Source organism: Leptinotarsa decemlineata, unplaced genomic scaffold (assembly GCF_025532065.1).
Source record: "Leptinotarsa decemlineata unplaced genomic scaffold, Ldec_3_MD MMD2_tig00000505_RagTag_RagTag, whole genome shotgun sequence".
Lineage (NCBI taxonomy): Eukaryota > Metazoa > Arthropoda > Insecta > Coleoptera > Chrysomelidae > Leptinotarsa > Leptinotarsa decemlineata.
In genome coordinates, this window is record NW_027412549.1 from 5,926,323 (window position 1) to 5,942,796 (window position 16,474).

A 16,474-nucleotide genomic window follows, 5' to 3' on the forward strand; every position below is an offset into this window, starting at 1 on the left:
TTTTTCACGGCAAAATTCAAATTGGCATCAAAACCACATTGGTTGTCATAACTTTCATTATCATGTTTGCTTGTTTTTGTTAATATTCAGACTAATTCTGAAATAGCGTCCTTTGAAGTTATAAATTTATACTAAGTGACAAAGAAAGGTAAACAGCCAATTTATATTGAAAATATTTCAATAACGTTTTGCATGTGTATTTATGATATTCTGATCAGTTTTTTAACTGTTTTTTGTGTGAACATTTACCATTTCCCCAATATTATTTTCATTTGTGCTTCAACTATTAAAGAGTTTGTTGTTGAGTGTTTCATATTTATAACACTATGCCTCGAGTGCGAAGACCTCATCGTATTCCTCAAATGAGTGAATTCGAGGGAGGACGAATTGTTGGCTTGCGTGAGGCAGGTTTTTCAGTTAGAGAAATTTCAAGAAGAATCAATTGATCTTTGCGTACTATTCTGAAATGTTATCAGGCATTGATCCAAGAAGGCCAAGAACACAGACCTAGGGGCACCGGTCCGCGGGAGGATCGCCGATCAAGACTTTTGGCTCTTAGGGATGGGTTCATTTCTACTAGGGCAATTGCTATCAGTAGTATGAAGAACACGGAAAAAAGTTTCGGACTTTTTTCTTATTATCCCCATCGGGTGTTGCCACTGACACTCGAGCATCGACGCAACCAACGCAGAGACAGAATAAATTGGGATCAATAGTGGAACCGCGTAGTCTTCAGCGATGAATCTCGCTTTTGTTTGGGTATGCACGATGAACGAGCAAGAGTAAGGAAGCGTCGTAGTGAAAGACGAGATCCCCATTTTGATGTGGAGAGGAATTTTCACCATACTTTAATGGTATAGGGTGCCATTGCATAAGGTAGCAGAAAACCTTCAGTCCTTATTAGAGGCAACATGACAGCTCTTCGTTACATTCACGAAGTAGTGGAGCCTCACGTCCTTCCATATCAAGACAAGACAACGCTAGACCGCATGTGGCTAGAGTAACTCTAGACTTCATGGATCAGCGTGACATTAATCGCTTACCATGGCCACCCAGATCGCCCGTTATTTCACCGATCGAACATGTGTGGGATATTCTTGGTCGCAGACTGCTGAATTTACAAAAGCCCCTACAGACTTCGGCTGCACTTAGACATGAGACCACCTTATCTGGACAATGCCCAGACGTATCAACGAGTGTATAAGACATCGAGGATCTGCAACACACTACTGAACTTCACTGGTTTCACGATCATCCAATTTCTCTGAAAACTTACTCGTTTGTTTGCTATTATCTGTCAAGTATGTAAGTGAAAAATTTTTAAAATATTTTCAATATAAATGGATGTTTACCTTTCTTTGTCACTTAGTATATTTATGAATATTTCTTGTATACCTTTACTGTATGAATTAGTGTAGTTTATTTGAAAAAAAAATATTTATAAACATAAAATTCAAAGAGAGAAGTTCTTACCTCCCAATAGTAACGAAGCTGACAGAGCCATTTGAAATCGTGTACGTTCTTCACTCCATCATTAATCAATCCTGACAAAACGTCTCTAGCGTGGACATCCAGTACAACTAATGCTCCTGGAGAAACATTACGTAGTTAGCAGAAGAGAAACAATCAAGGATATGACGTTTGGGCCAAACTTCTTCCTCAAGTTATCCTGATAAGTTGAAATATATCGAAATATGATGTATATTACCGAATAAACAAAATGTTCAAACGTTCAACTTTTAAATTTTCCGAATGTGTTTCATATGATATAGCAAGTTGATCGTGAAAGCTATTCCATCACATATTTTTCAGATCCATTTCATAAAAATAAAGAAAAGGCGAACCTACAATTTTTATTCCTACTCACGACTTATCTTAAGTAAATCTAACATTACTTATACAAATAGATATCGTCAATTTATTTCCCAAAGTATCAAACTGAAGTTTGATATAGCAGTTATCATTCAAATATACATCAAACTCAATGATAAATTACCTAAGGTTATTCGATTTTGCAAGTTCAGTTTTCCTCTCACCAAGTCAACTATCTTGTTTATTTGCTGAATAGACTTATCTAAGTATTTTTTCATATGATCCAGGCTCGCATCAATCGCAGCTGTCACCTCTGTAGTCCAAAAAGTACATCCCACAGATTGGATGCATTGCCCAGGCCATTTTAATACCCACTGCAAATGAATGTTATACTGATGAAAAAATACCAAAAGAAAAGAAAATATTCAGGAGAATTATCATAACAATTTATTTGATGTGCCTAGAATTTGAAAGTTTTCTACTCACCTTTTCTCTAGGTAGGTTTGGATAATCCACTATGGAAGCAGCAACCATATTATGTACAGACTTCTTCATGTCAACTTCAAGTTCAACTAGCCACTTTTCCACTTGACCACGAGCCAGGGCAGTTTGAATAACGTCGACTAATGGAACAATTTCGCCCTCACTGGACCTCATTTGTGTAACGTCCATATCTTCGGTGAAGGTCAGTTTCGCTATTCCTTCGAAACATTTCTTCAGATGAGGTTGAACCCTGTAAAGTATGTCAGTGATTAATATTACATCAGTTCCGTTCAGTATAAATTTTCAACCCGTAAAACAAAAACAAACAAAAACAGCTCATAGATAAAGTAAATATATCCTACCTTGTCGGGTCTTTCGTTTCTGACAAAATTTCTAACAGCTCATCATTAGACAGAAAAAAGAACCTTGGAAAGTAAAGTCTCTTCTTCTCCAAATAATCATTGAGACCTCTCTGAATCAGTTCTAATAGATTATTACATTTCTTCAACCTTTCCGCCATCTTATCTATCTCCACAACGGCCAAAACTTTACAATCTGTAAACACTGTCTTCATCAAGTCTCTCCAAATCTGTAAATATATATAAAGTCATGAGTACATTATTATCGGTGATATGTGCTGATTTATGTTATTCGTATGACATATACTACCTTATCAACTGCACTAAATCGCCTCCCTTCTTCAGGCATTTGTTGCTGAATGTCAGGAGATGAAAATATTGGCTCTAGATACATCCATGTAGATTGAACTTTTAACCATTCGTCGAGAATTTCTTGAAGTAGTTGTAATTTCTGTTCCCAGTCTCTAAAAACGAATTAGGATATAATTTTTATTGAATTAGCGAACTCAGAGACGGATTTAGGTGAAAGAAAGTCGTAAATCACACACATCTATCAAGCAAAACAAGACGCAAGCATTTAGGTATTTCTAGAAACATTGACTCATGGCACAAAAATCCGTATTGCCAAGAAGTGAAGTGACTTCACGAAAAAGATATCTTCCTCGAAAGTGCTTAAGAAATCTGAAAAATCTTATGATGGTAGAAAAAACCTGAGATTTGTAACGGAACTTCTTCCAGCGCAGTGTCCGCTAATGGTAGGTCCAATGGTGACTGATTTTTATAACTCTGTGGAAAACTCTCTTTTCTTGCTCCGAACTCTGGTTGGTCAAGAACTCGAATTATTTTAAAAAATTCCCTCTCATATTGAGAAACTGGCTCTCAGAAAACTCCAGTCTCTCAAATATCAGAGTAATTTAAAAATAAACTTCAAAGTCTTGGTATGGGGAAGCCCGAAAAACCTACTTGCCTTCAAAATCTGCAATATTAAGACCAACCAACATAGACCAAGGAAATCTACGAAAATATTATCAAGATCTATTTTCAGCTTTGGAAAACCTCTACCTACAATAACGCTCCGCTAGAAGTTGAAGAAAAGAGAGAAGTTGAAGAAGACTGTTTGATATAATAGCCTACCTTACTGAAACTACCCTCCGAAAAAGGAATATGTGAGCGGGTAAGACAGGATTATCACAATAATTATCTGAATATTGTATTCACTAAATATTATTCAACTCACAAAATTTGTTTCTCGAATGGTTTGATGTAAGGAGAATTCTTCATCGTTTGCGTCTTCACTATATGATCATCGAGAAGAACTTGGATATCGTCGACTGCTGACAAAATGTATGTTCCTGTATCTCTATATACCAAGACGCTAAACTCCATATCTTGCCATTCGTTCATCATTTTATTGAGAGCCTTCTCTAGGTTGTTCTCCTTAGTAGCGGCTTCGGATATAGCTTCAAACTTATCGATATAGTCGTCCAATCCATAGTCAATTATTTTCTCCAAGGTTAAATCTGCATCCACTTTTATAGGGAAACCAACAATTTCAGAAACCTTCTCCCAGTGACGCTCCTTCATGCCAGGATTACCAAGCGTCTGGATGATAGGCATGTGTTCTTTGAATTCTTCGATTTGTTCTCGTACCTAGGAAACATTTTATTGAATGTAATTTCAAAAGGAAGAAATGAGAAGGAGACTGAACGATTCAAATTATTGTTTCCAGTTTCAAAGATCTCAAAATACTGCTAGAGAATTCTGTAAACAAGAAATATCAATTAAAAGTGATTACACAGATTAGAAGCGGGTGGAAACTTGCACAAAATTTTGTAGAAAAATCAGTACTAGAAGGAGATCAGTTATTCATAATTGCATTAGACTTATTTAATTATCTCACTATTTGTAGTACTCACAGTTGTAGCTAAATTCAGTGTCGCGGGTTTATCGGCGAACACTTTTTCTAATTTATAAATATTTCTGAAGTATGTCCCAACATCAGTCTCGATCTCCTCGGGATCATGCGTTCCCACCTGGGACTTCATCCAGAGATCGTATTTGTTAAGGAAATCTGTCGAATTATCATACAATTTTTTATATGGTACAAGTTTATCGTAAATGATTTTCCTTTGGGGATACTGAGATAACTCGAAACCGAAAGCTTGTTCCTCTTCATTGAATTGATCTATGCGTTCCATTGCAGTAATAAGTCTGTAAAAAAAATTGAAGAAGTTATTCACGCTTTACAAAGCTCTTCGACTTGTGGTAATGAAATAGATCGTACTAAGCCAGGATTAGTTGTACAAAGAGACAAAAGACCGCAAATCTGCCTTCGATTATATTCAACAACACCTAACCAGTCAATCCTTTTATAAATAAAGTCAACACCACTATATCTGCTTTAGCAATGACCAGAGTCTCTAACCCACCTGATCTTCATTATGCTGGGAATGAGTATCAGAAACACTCTCTCATAGAATTTAGTTCATCAGCTGCATATGATTATTCAGAAGGCTTCCACTTGATCTATTTTAGAATACTGATCAGTACCAAAATGAATTATGACACTCCAAATAATATGGAAGAAAGTCAATTTCTCTATCGACTTTCCTTTCCATTTGGCCATTTTCTCCATCCTTCTACCACCATATTGTTCTATCAGAATGACTCGCCGAATTGAGATAGCAAACCTTAATTGCGAAAGATGACGTCAAATAATTGAAAAAAGTGGGTTCACCTCGCCATAATTTAAGAAAACTGGAACTGTTTTCCGTTTAGCAGAGGAAACGATGTGAAGAACTAATGCACTTTCTACGCGTTAGTCGTAGTTTCTGGACTTCAGATGTAGAGATTGGTATACCCGATCGATATGGGGAAGACAGTAGTGGTACGAGTACCAAGGAATTGTCCTCGAAATCATGACTAAACATTATAACGAATGCCAGTTTGCCTTATTTTTCAAGCAGAGTTAAATATTGAATAGAAATATTCTCGAAAATGTCTCAAAAAAAGTCACTCGATGCACAATGTGTTATATTACACTAAGCTAGATGACAATACTTATTCATTTGGGAATGATAGTAATATTTAGGTCTACTACAGAAGCGGCTCTGTGAACATTTGAATCTTACAATTAAAAAAAAAACAAGAGTGAACCAATTCAGACTGGCATATTCACCGACTCACAAGAGATATGGAAAAACATACAGTTTGAAATATGTGGTGAAACAACTATCAAACATGTACATCGTCGGACGGTAGCTGACTGTTATCCCCGACTCAAATCGACCGCCGTGTTGGTCGCTGGTTCAAGCCCCAGGCTGAACGATCGATTTTCATTTGCTATCGTCCAACCCGTGTAAAGAATCAAACGTTAAAAAGTAAGAACCCATTAGTCTTTAGGTCGCATAAGTTTCGACTTCTGAGGGTTGTCGTTCGTAGGGGTGCGACAGCTGGTTAACGGAAAAACAGAACAGATTTTTTAAACAGTCAAAAATTTACGCTATTGCTACCCTCTTGGTCAATAAACACAAGTCTTTCAGGCGAATTTAATGAATTCTTGCAAAGTGCAAGAAGTCAACAAAATAAGTAAATCAGTATTCTTACTTCTTACAGATAGCAGAAGCAGTCACATCTCGGCTTCTCTGTTAGTCAATTATTACCAGTCTTTCAAGCAAAATGTATTGAATGTTGCAATGTGCAAGAGGTCAACGAAATAGGCGAATCAGTACCTAACCTTACAGATAGCAAGGTCCCACATAGGATATTGATGGATCCAACAATAACATCGTTCTAGACTAGAATCGTCATGAAGAAAATAAAAAATAGGCGGACAGGAATAAAAAATAGGCGGAACCAGATCAAGAAATGGTTAAAAAAAACAACAACTACTTTCATATAAAGATTAAATGGGAAACAACGCAATGAATCCATGAAGTTACAATGTTTTCTGAGTTTTGAAAGAAATTGTAAAACAGCGCTGTTATCTTGGATCTCTTTATTTATTTTTGACCGTGATTAGGATCGCTTGTAAGGTGAGACCAAGATGCATAAAAAAGTTCTGGTGTGATCACTTGTACCCCTTCCCCATGTGAAGTTCTTTAGCAAAAACTCTCGATCAATGGCACCCTTGATGAAACAATGATGAGATATTATAAGGTGCAGCCTCTCATTCATAGAGGTGCTCAATACTCTCAAAAGTGACATTGCTTGACAATGTCAAATTGGTACTGCAATAGACAATGTTCATTTATTTGGGAATAAATTGATATTGAATGAAAGATGTTTTACATTATGTTGCATAAATTAAAAAGCTGAATAAAATAAGAACGTCAGATTTCGATTTTTGCTTCATCTATCAATATATCGTATAATCTCATTTTTTGCGTCGAGAGTTCTCGACAAAACAAAAGCGAATCTGTTTGAACACAAGGGTTTTTATGCATCTTTGGTAAGACCTAGACTTCTTTTATTCGACACTATCTCCCAAATATTTTTGAGCAGCAGAATAGTGATTTGAACAATTTATAAACCGCGTTTTATCTTTTCGTGATAGTCAGTGGTGACCACTACTAAAGATGTCCTCTTACAGAAATGAAGCAACAGAAAATGAAAAGATCCAAGCTGCAAACATGTCATCATGGTGCACTCTCACCTTCCATCCCTGACACTCTCCGTAGAAAATACATACATTCTGTAGAGATTTAAAGTTTGATTTTTTTTAATAGGTAACATTAGCTCTGAAATTAGGATACTAGCTAATAGGAGATTGATCAGCTGACAAACGTCATTAATACAGTTGAAACCATAGCCCGAAAACAATTCGTATTCGTGATTCAACGTGCAGCATTCAGCTATTCTTTAAAGAAAGCCTGAGAAAATTAAGACGATAACATCTGCCCTTACGAAGAACCCATCTATGGAATCGACAGAAGACTGGATGCAGGAAAGCCTCTGCTTACTCATGCTAGTCCTTTAAGAACAATTGAATCCAGCAATGTATACGTTGTTCAGCCTTGCATCACTGATGAAACCTAGAGAGGGTCGTTGGGTACCGGATGATTTGGTATCTAGTTGCAACAAGTTTTTGCTGTGCAAGATATAGAACGAATCCTGTTCGGAGCTGAATGTCGAAGCATGGCTTTGCAATAGATTTGATACTCGTGGATTGAGTTTTCTGTCGATCCCATAGATGGCCTCTTCGTAAGTTTAATGTCATTGCCTTTACTTTAGATAGATAGATAGATAGATAGATCTTTATTTAAATAGGATATCCTAATAATATACAAATCAACTAGAATGGTAGAAATAAAAAAAAAGGTATGTGTTACATCTAGAAATGACTTAAATGTATGACAAACATAAGTTCAATAAAATATTTTTGAAGACATTACTACAAAAACAGCAACATTATACATTCGAAAAATTTCAATGCAACATGTAGAAAGATAAATTACATAATTATTTGAAATATATAACGAACATTAGATGAATGGAATTATACAAATTACAGCTACAGGTAACAAAGACATAATACATATCATATTTGTTCATTTAAAACAAATTTCTTCAGTTCATTTTTGAACATGTTCAGAGATGGGCTATTTTTAATTGCATTAGGTAATTTGTTGAACCGATCAAAACCCTTGAAAAACAATGAGTTCATAGTATTTTTGTTTTTTGTTCTGTTAATATATAAGTTATTATTATTTCGAGTGAAGTGGTGGTGAATATCGTGATGAAATACAATATACTGATTAAAATAAGATGGTCCTAAATTGTTCAATATTTTGTATACGAAGATCATTGTGAAGTATAGCAGTCTTTGGGAAATGGATTGCCAATTTAAAACATTGAGCATAATAGTGATAGGAGTATCTCTACGGCACTTCAAAATGATTCTCATACCACGATTCTGAAGTTTTTGGAGTTGAGACAATTTATTCTGATTGAATAGATATAGGATAGAGGAACAATAGCCGAAGTGTGGCTGAACAATTGACTTGTAAACTGTGATACTTGACTCCGTTGAAAGATTATTGGAAATTCTAGAAAAAAAGAATAATTTCTTTGAAATTTTTTTATGAATATACTCAAAATGTTCATCAAACGATAGAGTGTTATCTATCTGGAATCCCAGATATTTAGTTGAATTCACTATTTCAATTTTGTCATCATCAATGTTGAGATTAATAGTTTTAGAGTCTATTTGGCTGTATTTAAACTTGGTGGTGATTATCATCGCTTTAGTTTTCATCACATTCAGCTTGGGTTTATTAATTTTTAAATACTTGTTGACACTTGCTAGAGTATTATTCATTTTTTGTATAGCCATCGTAAGGTTCACATCGCTACATGCCAATAGAGTATCATCAGCAAAAAAGTTCATAAATTCACAGTCGACAAACAATGGCATGTCGTTTAAATATAGTATGAATAGAAGGGGTCCCAGAACACTACCCTGGGGAACTCCAACGTAATTGTCAATTTCACAAGAGAACATGTCTTTAACTCTTACCCGTTGTTTTCTGTTGGTCAAGTAATTTGATAACCAATTATACACTTTGCCCTCAATTCCATATATATTCAATTTGGCTAGTAGTATAGACCTATCAATGGTCTCAAATGCTCTTTTGAGGTCAAGGAACACGACTACAACAAACTTATTATTATCCAGCTCAGATTTAAATTTGTTTAGAGATAGTTGCACTGATGACTCACACGAATGCAATTTGCGAAAACCCGATTGATTGTTGATTAAAATGTCGTTTTTTTCCACATATTCTATTAGTTGGTTATATACTGCTGTTTCAAGTACCTTCTCAATCGGAGGTAAAGTGTTGATTGGCCTGAATTCTTTACATTTAATAGTTTGAGGAATTTTGGGTATAGGAACAATAGTACTACTTTTCAATCTTTCTGGTATTACGCCAGTTTCAAGAGAGGTGTTGATAAGGTGCAATATAACGTGACCGATAGTCTCAAAAACTTGTTTCAATATTTTGAAGTTGAGGATTTCATGTATACTGCACTTATTATCCAAGGAAATTATAATTTTACGTAGGTCATTTAACGAAAGCAATCTGAATTCTGAGAAAGTTTTGTATAAATTGAAGTTTTTATTGCACCATGACTCTGAATAGTCAATGCTCGCCACAATTTCATTTATGCTTTCAACAAAATAACTGTTGAAGTTATCTGATATTTCAATAACATCTTTTAGTAATATAAGTTCACCAGTTTTCTCAAACCGAATACAATTTGGAAAGTCAATGTCTTCTCCTTTAACTAGTTTTTTGAGAGTTTTCCACATTTGTTTAGAGTTGTTTCTATACCGATCAATTTTTTCAAAATAATATTGATCTTTTTTTCTTTTCAACACATTGACAACATCATTTCTCAATTTCTTGAAAGTTTCCCAGTTATTTTGTTTTTCTAGATTTGAACAGTTTCTGAAAGCTCTGTATGCCCTATCACGATTCTTAATTTTACAGTGAACTTCGTTATCAAACCATGGCAAATGACTGATAATACTACAATTTTGTATTGGAGAAATATCATCAATAACTGCTTTGCAATTATTCAGTATTTCTTTATAAATAACTTCAACATCAGTAGAATTTAAAGACCATTTACATGATATTAAGTTAATTTTTATAAGGTCCAAATTGCTTTCATTTAAGTTTCTATATTTTTTTATAGTTTGATTTTCGTTATTATGAATATTAGTAAAGTTGACAGTGATTGTTGAATGGTCTGTTATTATTGGATATGAGTGCACCGACGCTTGACATCTATTTACGTTCGTTAATACATAATCTATAAGCGATTCGCTGTGGTTAGTAACTCTAGTTGGTTCATTGATTATTTGCGATATGCCATACGTATTGAGAAGGTTTTTTAATCTAGAAACATAAAAACTATCATCAGAGTAGTTCAGATTGAAGTCGCCCACTAAAATACAATGAAATTTCGTCGAAAATAAACTATCACAGATATTTTCAAAATCCTCTAAGAATTTTGCATCAGACCCTGAGGGTGAGTGATAAAGACATCCCACTAAAATAGGGCGTTTGAGTCTAATTTTCAGAATTTTACACCAGTAATTACCTTCTAATATATATGTTTTATATACAGAGTTCACAATGTCACTTTTTATATATATTAAGACACCACCTGTATGTCGACTTTTTGAGTCACAGCGTACTATATTGTAATTAGGAATTTTCAGTTCACTTTCTTCAATATCATTGGTTATTCGGGATTCACTTAGTAATATAATTTTTGGGTTGTAGCAAACTAGACTTCCTTGTAATTGATCTTTGTTTTTAAGAAGACTTTGAATATTTAGGTATATAATGTCAGTGTTTAATTGTATATTAGAATTATTTTCTACTTTTTTGAAGGATTATTCCAAATTTTGTTGACAATCATGGGTTTGTTATTTATATATTTTATTGTTTTTGAATTGTCACCGTTTTCAATCAAGTTTTGCAATTCTGATTTCAACCTTTGATAGTACTCTCGCTGAGCTCTAGTCTGATCGCTAAATATTTTAATACTTGGGACTGTTGAAAGTTGCTTATTTTTAAGGACATATTTTGCATCGTCTGGCGATTGTAATATAACTTTGATAGGACGGGTTCTGTTTGCTAATGCTTTCCCTAATCTGAACAGTTTCAAATTATTTTTATTTACATTAAAATTTTCAAGAACTTTTTTAACAGCTTCTGTATCTTGTGAGATTCTTTCAGCCTGAGTCTTTAATTGCGATTCATTAATGTTCAACATGATGAGGTTTGATGCACGATTTTGACGCTCAAGCATTTCAGAAATCACTTCTTCTCTATCTATTTCACTAACGCTATTCAGAGGCATAGGTGGCTTACACATTTTCATTTCTTCAACTTCCTTTCTCAAGTCGGAAATAGCTTTAATAAGAGCTGGAACTTGACGAAGACCGGATTTACATTCTTCACAAAGAAACTGTAGCGATCTCCTTTTCAACTGCATACATTTCAATTCGCTGGGGCATAATTCAGAGCAAGCTGAGCTGGTATGAATGGGTCTCCTACATGAGTCACATTCAAAATATGATTCATTTTCCTCAAATTCCACATTGCATTTGAAACAACTGTTTGCCATCTTCGAAGTAAAAAAAGTTCAGAGAAATCACCCAAAGAAAAGAAAAAACTACAGATAAAAATAAAAACAAATAGCTGATACACAGATAAGGAGACGTTGCTTTTTGTGGACCAGGTGTTTTTGTTGATTTCTATAACTTGTCACTGGAAATTTACGATCATGTGTGCGTTATATTTACTATTCACGTAACTTTTTGAATTTATATGTAGCACAGTTACACAAAGCACTTCACTAACTTCACTTTGATACTAATTTTAACTTATTTAGATTCATATAGACTGGGTAATAGTGCTGTTATTGTGGAGCGTAAATGTCGAAATGGAACCAGTAACAAACTAATAGTTTATTTGCCTATTAACTTTTTTTCTCAAATTATAAATTGAATAATCGAAATAATAAAAATTATTTTTTATGATTGGAAATTTAGAGTATCCAATTACGTTATTCGAATCTACACATACCTCTCATCAAGTTTCGTAGCCTTTTTATGATATCTAGGCAAGTCTTCAATATTTCCGTTGTATTGAAGATCATCAACCATTTTGGCGTATACTTCCAAATCTTCTTTAAATTTCTGAATCTTCGTCGCCAGTTGAACTTGAAATTCATCAATTTTAGTATCAACCATTTGCCTGTGTTCTTCCAAAACTTTTGGCATATGCAGATACCTGAAACAGTTTCGTGAAATGAAACGTTACGTTTGAGTAAGACTACAAGATTTCCAGAAAGCGGCGAAAGTATTTTCTGCTTTCTTCTCAAATAATACTTTTCCGAATGACAATAAAGTAACATTGAAAAAAACAAAATAGATTTCTTCATTCAGCCATCCTTTTTAGGTAATTTTTTTCAAAGTCCATAATGATTTTTTGAATATTTTTACTCTGTAAATCGCTAGTAAGCTATTAAAGCAATGGTGAATATGATGGAATTGGCAGATACTTAATGAAAATCCATAACGTATTCAAAAAACACTTCATTGTGAGATTTTCACTAAACAGTTGCACTAACTCTAGTTAGTAAAGACACACCCGAAGAAGTCATTGTATGGCGAAATACGTGTTGCGTTTTTATAAAACTGTTTAGTGAAAATCTCACAACAAAGTGTTTTTTCAATAAATGGTGAATGTTTCGAATTCTATAATAAAGTATTTATTTTCTTGAAAAGATACAATGTTTATGAAGAGACAATAACAAAAATCAACAGTTATACTCTCAACTTTATTAAAATATAATTAAATCAGAATTATTTGAAAAAACATGATCATTATAAAATAGAAAATAACTGATAAAAAAGTAACATGTGGTAAAAGTTCATTATATTTCGAAGTGGAGATCGAAACTGAATTGGATGAGAAAGGAGAATCAGTTCGGATCTCTTTCATTAGAATTCGTTTTCAAGTGGGGTTTTCTGATTTTTATGTTAATTAGTGGATATAAAGGCTCTAAGCATCCCATACTTCATTCGTTTATAGTTAGGATGGTATATAATTCCTTCATATTACTAAGTATCAAATTTTATTACCATTAACATATCATTGTGACCAATTATTAACTGGTAACATGTGATAATAAATATTCTTTTCTCCATTATAAAAAATTCTTCTCCATGTAAGTATTATTATACTTTATTGTATTATTTATATATGGTTATGTTGTTCTTCTTTTATTGTGGAATTTTTAAATAAATAGCTGATGCTGAACCTATATAGGTTCGAAACATGTATTAATTGATGGTTTTACCGTTCTAACATCTGAGAGTGATGATAAATTGTGGAGGCGACTTTGAGTTTTTCTGCATCGTTTGATAAAAAGTCATTTGTTCAATACATATTTTTCATATCATTTTTTAAATTGGTCAAGAAAGTATGTAGTTGATTTCAGTAGGTGAATTTTGTTAAATGTTATTCCGTGAGAATTTAATGGTTTTCTTTCAAATTCAGTTTCAATTATTGCAGTTTTCAAATGATTGAATTGCCTAGTATAATGCTAATGAGTATCTAAACTAGCCACACAAGATATTGGGAAATATACCTTCGTTTGTTTCGTCAAGTGGATACACAGGTAAATCTTCATTTTAAATAAGTAGAATTTCTCAGGCTATATAATTTCGAAGTTGGTTCCAAACAAGGGAATTTTAAAGTACACGTGATTGCCCTATTTTGCAAAGATTTCAGTGGAAAAAATAGATTGTCTTGCAGTACATTGCAGATTCGAATTAACGATATTAAAGAATTAGAATTATAATATCACAATTTTTATCATGGATTTGGACGCTAGTCTCTCGCTGTATTATTAAGATAAGAAATAACATTCTTCTCGACGCACGTTTCCCAAATAAATTAGAGTCATCAAAACAAATATAACCATATTCTTACCAATTTTACTTCATTTTTTTATATCTAGCAGATTTACAAGCCACTTTCATTCATGCATCGATGATTTCTCAAGTTGAAATTTCCCGGGAAAATCTTCACCGGTTTTCGCCGTGATTCATAAAAGACTAAATAGTAATGTTTGAAATAGGACTGTTCATAGATGTCATGTTGTCACACTTTGCTATTTCCCGATTTTTGAAAGCATATAAAAACTTTGTGTCAGGTACCGGTTTTAATAAATTTAAGCAATGTTAATTATTATATAGCCGTCTTCCAAAGCATGTTGTCTTCCAAAAATCAAAACGTTGTTCTTTAAGTTTCTAACTGAAGGAAAAAATATATTCTTTTGTTTTTTCTTTGCTTTTTTTCATAATTTTCGATCTACTTACCACTGAAAGGCAATATTGTTCTGCTTCATTTCTACTGGTGTGAACATAACATGATCGGACAGAAAAAGAATGTAACTCATGACATCTCTCAGACGATCTTCCATCGCCACCAATGTCTTTGTTTCTACCTCGTCCACGAACCTCATCAGTTCCATTAGTTCAGCTGTATTTTCCGGAATAGTCAAAGCTTTGTCCGATATGGCTTGGTATTCCTCCCCCAAACTAAAAATATAAATTCTAGCATCAATTCCATAAATGGTGATGGAATAAATATAGATAACTTTCAGATATACAATATGGAATCGCAGTCTACTGAAAATTTAGTTAAAATAATGGAGTTGTGGTACTGCATATTTTCCTTCTTCGTCTAATCCATGAAAGATGGAGTGAGGAAAGTAAAACGTATGTTCTTGTAAAATTGTTCTTTCTAACAGCAATATGTTAGTTTAAATCAAACGACGGATACCTACAAATTAGTCATGTATTTACAATTTTTTGTAGAATATATCGTTTTTTTATTTCTAATGGGATGAATATGTGATGACAATGAACAGACAAAACTTGATATAGAAGAAAGTAGATTATTTTCTACAGAAGCCTTTTTTACTTGATCTATAATATTGAGTAATTGAAAGAAATGAGTGATAATGAAGTTAATCGTTTTTATGTTATCATTTTGGCAAATTCTTTTCAGGCTGCCTTTCAAAACTATCAAAGGTTCTTCCACCATAAGGTGAAAACGAATCTGTTTGAACTAATATACTTTTTTTCAGGCAAATCTTTTCTATTTAGTTTCTATGACAATTTTCTTTACCCAAAAAACTATCACAGGTTATGTTACGAAAATACAACTTATGATAACTTGAACTAAACGAGAAAAACAATCTTTTTTTGAAAAAAGTTATCAGTAAATGGTTGGAACTAAAAAAAAAACAAAACAACTGAGAAAGGGCCATTTTCATATCGAATTCAGAAAATTTATTTTCAAGCATTTTCAAACAGGCATCCATTCGTAATTCTGAGCAGTTTTATGTGAAAATGGCTTTTAGACTGAACCCTTTCTTTATTTATCCCAAAAAACAAATATGTTCATAGTAGGGATTTCAACAGGAATAAAAATAAATATATAAATACATAACAATACAAAAATTTGTCAGATATTCAAAATAAGAAAAATTTACTTAAAAAAAATTAAATTCGTTTTTTAATTTCTCTAAAGATTTTGTATTTTTTTCTGGTAACAACAATAAATTACAATACCTTGGTTACATAATGATATGTTGGATATTTTGGATTGGTCTACTTCGAAAAAATTTATTCAATAAGAATAATAATAATAATAATAATTGATTTTATGGATAGGAAACAAAATACGTTTGGTATTATAGTTATGGGCTGAGAAATCTCAAAGAAGTGTTTTGACGAGTGTTCATGAACATCATACACTTTAATAAAATTCAAATTGGAGGAGTTTATTTCATTTTTAACAAAATGGATCAATTTACAGATTTGGAATTTGTAAATAGTTCTTTCCAATGGAAAATAATATATTATTTATTATAGGTTTATATACATTTCTAGTTTGCAAAAAATCTAATCCTCAATGATGTAGGTACTTTGGAATTTCGTCAAAACACACTTGTTTTATTACCTCATCTACACCTTTTTGGATACTATTGAAATACGAAGCACAAATGTTCTTTTAAATGCGATACTATTTTGTTCTTCTCACAAATCTGACCCACTTGTTTAATTGTCAATCGTATTCTCACTTTCCAATTCAGATTCACCCTTTCCAATAACTTTATAGACCCGCTGATGAATTTACAATAACGACCTTTGAGTTCCCATTATTGTTCTTGTCATTAGTAAAGAGACATTATCGATATAGCAGTGAAAAGTAATAGTTCCA

At 33.2% G+C, this 16,474-nt stretch overlaps 1 protein-coding gene across 1 annotated transcript in view; it reads right to left on the reverse strand.

Moving 5' to 3' along the window:
• Positions 1–16,474, reverse strand: part of Dhc36C (Dynein heavy chain at 36C) — a 165,706-nt gene that overhangs the window by 126,544 nt on the left and 22,688 nt on the right. The window contains exons 8-16 of the mRNA XM_074173808.1: positions 14,563–14,784; positions 12,260–12,466; positions 4,571–4,865; positions 3,892–4,304; positions 2,965–3,118; positions 2,658–2,884; positions 2,299–2,545; positions 1,997–2,186; positions 1,474–1,589 (exon numbers count right to left, since the gene is read on the reverse strand). Of these exons, the coding sequence (XP_074029909.1) occupies positions 1,474–1,589; positions 1,997–2,186; positions 2,299–2,545; positions 2,658–2,884; positions 2,965–3,118; positions 3,892–4,304; positions 4,571–4,865; positions 12,260–12,466; positions 14,563–14,784 (2,071 nt within the window). The remainder of the gene's footprint in view (positions 1–1,473; positions 1,590–1,996; positions 2,187–2,298; positions 2,546–2,657; positions 2,885–2,964; positions 3,119–3,891; positions 4,305–4,570; positions 4,866–12,259; positions 12,467–14,562; positions 14,785–16,474) is intronic.